The 6,533-nt window shown below is 46.1% G+C and overlaps 1 protein-coding gene across 1 annotated transcript in view; it reads left to right on the forward strand.

Moving 5' to 3' along the window:
- The first annotated feature begins 6,032 nt into the window (after nucleotides 1–6,032).
- Nucleotides 6,033–6,533, forward strand: part of IL13 (interleukin 13) — a 2,631-nt gene continuing 2,130 nt past the window's right edge. Inside the window, 1 exon segment of the mRNA XM_011362285.1 lies at nucleotides 6,033–6,252. Coding sequence (XP_011360587.1) covers nucleotides 6,078–6,252 — 175 coding nt within the window. The 5' untranslated portion in view covers nucleotides 6,033–6,077.

The raw sequence follows: 6,533 nt of genomic DNA on the forward strand, positions 1-6,533 counted from the left end.
CATGCTTATGTAAAGCGAAATTAATGAAATGATTATATGAATGTCATATAATTACATAAATGAAATTAATGAATGACAATAATGAAACAAAGGATGAGAGGGAGGAATTAGGATTATTTTGTTATTATAAGATACACTACCCATGAAGTGGTATAGTGTTATTTGCAAATGAACTTGGTTTAGTTGTAAATATATATTGCCAACTCTAGGGTAACCACCAAAAAAAAAAAAAAGTAAAAAAGAAGTATAACTAACATACTAATCAAGGAGAGAAAATTGAATCATATCAAATGCTCAATTAAAACAAAAAAAAGGCAGAAAAAGAATAGAAAACAAAAATAGGAACAAAGAACAAGGGCAACAAATAGAAAACAGTGACAATTATGGCAGATATTAACTATCAATAATCACTTTGAACATCAGAGCCTAAATGCACCAATTAATTACAGATTGTCATAGTAGGTCAAGAAATGAGACCCAAATATAAACCCACTTTAAATATAAAACATAGAATAAAAGTGAATGGGTAGAGAAAGATGTACAGGCAAAATAATAGCCAACAAAATATTGAAGGAGAAAAATAAAGTTGGAGAACTGACACTACCTAACATAAGGCTACTATAAAGCTCCAGTAATCAGGCAGCATGGCATTGGAAAATGAATAGACAAATAGATCAACGGAACAGAAGAGAGAGCTCAGAAATAGACCCACATAAGTATAATCAACTGATCTTTGACAGAGTAGCAAAAACAATACAATGGAGCAAAGATAATCTTTTTAACAAATAGTACTAGAACTACTGGACATCCATATGTAAAAGAAAAAACTTCGACACAGATCTTACACCCTTCATAAAAAGTAACTCAAATGGATGGATCACAGACCTAAGTGTAAAACACAAAACTATAAACATAGAAAAAATTGTAGATGACTTTGGGTTGGCAATGACTTTTTACATGTAACACAATCCATGAAAGGAATCAGTGATAAGCTGGACTTCATTAAAATTTAAAAATGCTGCTCTTCAAAGACACTGTCAAGAGAATAAAGACATAACAAACTGGGAGAAAATAATTGGAAAAGACTTGTCAGATAAAGGACTGTTATTCAATACATACAAAGAACACTTAAAACTCAACAATAAGAAAACAAACAGCCCACATTTTAAAAGGGCCAAAGACCTTAATAGATACCTCACCAGAAAAGATACAATGATGGCAAGTAAGCATATGAAAAGATGCTCAGCATTGTATGTCATCAGAGAAATGCAAATTAAAACAAGAGTGAGATACCTCTTCGAAAGGCCAAAACCCAAAACACTGACAACACTAAGTGCTCATGAGGAGGCAAAGCAACAGGAGCTCTCTCTCATTGCTGGTAAGAATGCAAAATGGCACCTCCACTTACAAAAACTAAACATACTCTATGCAAACGAACTGAAAACATGTCCACACAAAGCCTACACATGGATGTTTATAGCACTGTATTCACAATTATCAATAGTTAGAAGCAATCAAGATATCCTTCAGTAGTAAGTGAATGAATAAACCATGATACATCCAGACAATGAAATACTATTCAGTGTTAAAGAGAAATGAGCTATCAAGCCATAAAAAGACGTGGAAGAACTTTAAATGCATATTACTAAGTGGGAGAAGCCGATCTGAAAAGGCTAAATAGTGTAGGATTCCAACTATACGACATTCTGGAAAAGGCAAAATTATGGAGACAGTAAACAGATCAGTGGTTGTCTAGAGTTAAAGAGGAAGAAAGAGATGGATAGGTGGAGCATGGAGGATTTTTAGGGCAGTGAAACTACTCATGATTCTAGAACAGTGGATATGTCCTTATACACTTGTTAAAACCCATAGACGGTACACCTAACGTGAACTATAGACTGGGTGATAATGACGTGTCAGTGAAGGCTCATCATTTGTAACACATGTACTACTCAGTGGGGGGATGATGATAATGAGGGAAGCTGTGCGTGCGTGGGGACCTTGAGTATATGAAAACTCTCTGTAATTTTGCTGTGAATCTAAAACTCTAAAAAACAAAACCAAGTTTTAAAACCAGTGACGACAAAATTTAATAAATGAAAACAGAAATTTTTATTTTTAAAAAGACAATTTTCCAGAATTGAATAACATATTTTCAGTTTGAAAGGGCTCACTGTGTTTGTGTTATCATAGATGAAAACAGAACGACACCAAGGTACATAATTGTAAAATTTGGAACATGGGAACCAGGAAAATTTTCTACAAATTTCCTGAGACAGAGAAAAGTTTTGGATTCAAAAAAAGCTTCCCGACTTCTAAACAGCAATATTGGAAGACAGGAGGCAATAGCTCAGGCATTCAAGATTCTGAAAGGAAATTATTTCTTGCCTGGAATTCTGTGTTTATTAGGAATTCTGTGTCTCCTCAAGAAAGAGGAAGACCTGGGATACAAAAAACAGGAGAGTCACATAGGACAGAGGCCAAGGAATTCCAGGGCAATGGTGACAGAAGACATCAGGGTAACCACTGCATAGAGGAGCGGAGGGCGGGGGGCGGTCAACGGGCAGCTGTCCATATCACAGCAGGTCAGCAGCCTCCAGGGAAGACTTTCTTAGGGAGATGAAATTGTGAGAAAATCTTATTTACCCAAATCTCTTGAGAAGAGATTATATAAGTGGCCAAGAATTTAGGGTTAAATCACTGAGATCAGCATAGAAAACTAAGCAAATGGAAAAACAAGACAATTATTAAATCCAGAGGGAAAAAGTTTTGAGAGAAAATAAAAATAATCGTAGTGCTTTGGCTGTGAGTATATTAATATAATTATGTAAACGGTAAACAAGGCTTTTGACTGACCCAAATTATGATCTCTGTATACTGGTAGGATGGGGAAAAGGAAGGATTAAAGTGGGAGAATGGCAAGGACTCAAGAGAAATAAACATCCATCGTAGACCACAGATTATGGCTACATCTGACAATCAAGAAATTTAGAAATGAGGAGGAGGTAAATACCAAAAGAAACAGTTAAAATCATGGTTCCTCTGGAGAAGAGATTAAAAGTTGGGGGCTGTTGTCAACAATGAACGCTGAGATTTTACCCTGCTTGCATGCTAATGAGTTAGTTTCTCACAGTTTTCATGGATGATAGAAGACACACAAGACTCTTGGATCTGAGACAAAGAACAGTTTATTATTCACATCAGTAATATGAGTATTAGCTTTTTTACTTTGTTCCCTGAATCCCAATCCTCACAAAGTAGTGCCAAGAGAGCCAGAACCTGTACACTCAGTGGGTTGCCTTACAGGAAATGAAGCCTGAGCTTAGAGAACCGGAATTTTTAATAATGGTCAGTAGGTCTGCCTGCCTTTTGCTTCAGGCCATTAGCTATTACGCCTAAAAAGATAGTAGGAAACGAAGTAAGGCAGTCAGTGCCTCACTCACAAGATGTGCAGAAATGCAAGAGACTATGTAGAACTGATTTTCAAAACTGCTGTTTTTCATTATCGACCTCCTTAATTATTTGATGTAAAAATTTTACATGCACTTAAAATTTCCATACAAATAAAAATCGAATAAGTTGGATATTTTAAGTTATTGAAACAACTCCCCCAACCCTACTCCTACAGAATGGACGTATTTTATTTCCAATAGGGGCCCAAAGTTGGAGAAAATTGGAGAAGGAAGCTGTCTGAAACTTTGCGCAGGGCGGGTTTGTCCGCAGGAAGGGTGGTCGCAGCCCCAGCCGTGCCCACCCCCCACCCTACCCCTCTTGGAACAGCGCGGCGCGCCGGGGGCCAGGCTCCTCCTGGTTCCTGAACGCCAGGTCTGCACCTGTCAGCCCCAGACCCGATGGTCCACGCTGCGGGCTGTAGGGGAGTTGCGAGCCACAGGTGTCAAGTGCTGGAGCAGCCTTTCTGTAGTTTGCGTCGATTACAATTATCGGAGGGTGAATGGAGCCTCGCAGAAAATCAAGAAATAGCAACACAGACAGGTTGACGTGACCGGCAGGGCTCGTCCTGTGGCTGAGGGCCGGCAGAGTCTCTCGAGCCACCGTCGAAGGCGCGGCCCGGGCGCCCTCGGTGGCAGGGCAAAAAGAGGGACGGGGCAGCTCGGCTGCGTCCCCCGCAGGGTCATCGGCCCCAGGGGGACCCCGGCCCAGGTGCGGGCAGCTGAACCTGCACCACGCCCCCGCCAGAGCGCTCTGGGCCCATAGGGCCCGCGTGCTCAGCCAGGCCCCGGGCGGCCTGGCGTGCGGTCCCATCACCGCCCCCTCGCCCGGCCTTCGACCTGTGGGGCCGGCGCCGAGCAGCTTTGCCGATAGCGGGGATGCGCCCTCAGCACTCCATCCGGCACCGGCCACCGCCCGAGGCCGCGGAGGAGGGCCGAGCGCCGAGCCGGCAGGCATATCGGCCCCATCTCCCGTTACATAAGGCCGCGCCCCTATCTCCGCGGGGCATCGCCGCGACCGCCGGGCCGGGCGCCTTCTCCTACGCGCGGGGGCGCCCCTCCCACAGCTCCCCGCCTGGGTTTTGCTTGTCCTGGGGAGTGGGGAGGCGTTGACTCATCCTAGCGCAGGGCACTGGGACTTGCGCTGCCCATGGTGGTTCCCCACTCCTTTCCCCATCACAGAGACCCCACATGAGATGCCACTGGGCCTATTCTACAGACGAGGATACTGAGGCCCACAAAGCGGCAGCAGGCCAGACACAGAGAGGCCACGCGGCGCAGGCTTCCACAATCAGGGCCGGCAATTGGGTGGAAAGCTTGGGGTTTGGACAGAAGAGAAGTGGGGGGTTATGTTATGGGTGGGAGGAAAGGGCCCAAAGGCTATGAGGCTTCTGAGAAAAAGGGACAGCTCCAGCACCTCTTGGAAGACCCTTTTTGGAGGTTGAGCTCCGTAGAGGGTGACAGAGGAGCCTAAGTGAGGGGTGGCGAGCGGGGCCGGAAGGGCAGGTAGCTTAGGTCTAGGGGAGGAAGCAGAGAGGGAGACAGCTTGACATCAGCACCCAACAGGCAAATGCTGCCGCCTCTGTCGTGAAGGTTTCTGGAGGACTTCTAGAGAAATGAGGGAAGAGCAGGAAAATGGTTACCTGCCAGAGTCCCTGCAGAGGGTGGGCTGCTCATGGGGACTCAGCAGTCCCTCATTCTGCAGAAGGGAAACTTGAGGGCAGGGGTTGGTCCCATGAAGACTGATGGGCAAACGTGGTCCCCCAGGTCTCAGTGACACTGGGAACAGTCACACTCTCTGAACTGGGCTAAGGCTCAGCTACCTCCCACAGAACTGGCACTTGAAGGGGGTCCCAGCAGGACAGGTCCACACCCAAGGACTGGGGAAGTTCCCAGGGTCCCAGCTGCCTGTGCTTAGTTATCATCAAAGCAGCCTTAAAAACTAAAGGTCCCAGGAAGATCCTCGAATCTGACTGGATCTTTCAGTGGAGACCTGAGAATCTGAACTTTTATAATCCTTCCTACATTGGGGCTATTGGGGAACCAGGTGAACCAAAAGAAGTGAACTTCACTCTGCTCCTTTTTCCGTTTGTATTTTGTATCCAAAGCAAGTAATACTTTGGTAATGCAAGAGACCAGTTCACTGAATAAATAAAATCCCCCAATTCCCATACCTGGTGGACTAGGGTCGTAACACTGTCTGCCCAAGCACATATAGTGACCCAAATAGGTCTGAGGACAGACCCCGGGCGGGCACTCAGGGTTGGTCACCAAGCAAGACTGCTGGAGTTCGAGCTGGCAGGGCTGACACCAGGTTCCCCTCAAGGCCCTCTCACTACCCCTGAGTAAGTTCATCCAGACCTTGGAAACTGCCCCAGATCCCTCTAGATACTACGTCCACAAGAAATCAAACTTTTCCTTTATGTGACGCTGGATTTTCCACAAAGTAAAATCAAGAAGAGTAAAGATGTGGTTTCTAGATAGTGCCCGCCAAAGCGGGGACCAGAATGAGAAGCGTCACCACTTGGGCCTATAAAAGCTGCCACAAGAGACCAAGGCCACAAGCCATTCAGCTTAAGCCAGCCTACGCGACTGCTCCTGGCTCCTCTCATTTGGGCTCTGGGCTCCATGGCGCTCTGGTTGACCTTGGTCATCACTCTCACCTGCTTTGGTGGCTTCGCCTCCCCAGGCCCTGTGCCTTCTCCCTTCACGGCTCTCAGGGAGCTCATTAAGGAGCTGAATAACATCACCCAGAAGGTGAGTGCCCACTGGCCAGGGTGCCAGCTCTGAGGGTGCTGGGTGGGTGACTCTGGGGAAGGGTACTGGTCATGGTCTGGGCTGTGAAGGCCAGGCCTGCTGCTAAGATGCCTGTGGGTCAGGAAGAAGCCCTGTGGACCAGGGGACAGGCCTGGCCATGAAGGGGAGAGAGGACTCAGGCTGGGGGTGCAACAATATGGATGCCCCCATGAAAGGACGTGGCAGAGCCCTAGGTCCCACCTACTCCCCAGCCTGGCCCTGAACAGAGCGATTTCTCAGCCATTTCTAAATAGAGGAAAGTGGAGGAGGGCCAGTACCATCTCAGAA

This window comes from Pteropus vampyrus, unplaced genomic scaffold (assembly GCF_000151845.1).
Source record: "Pteropus vampyrus isolate Shadow unplaced genomic scaffold, Pvam_2.0 Scaffold74, whole genome shotgun sequence".
NCBI classification, from domain to species: Eukaryota; Metazoa; Chordata; class Mammalia; order Chiroptera; family Pteropodidae; genus Pteropus; species Pteropus vampyrus.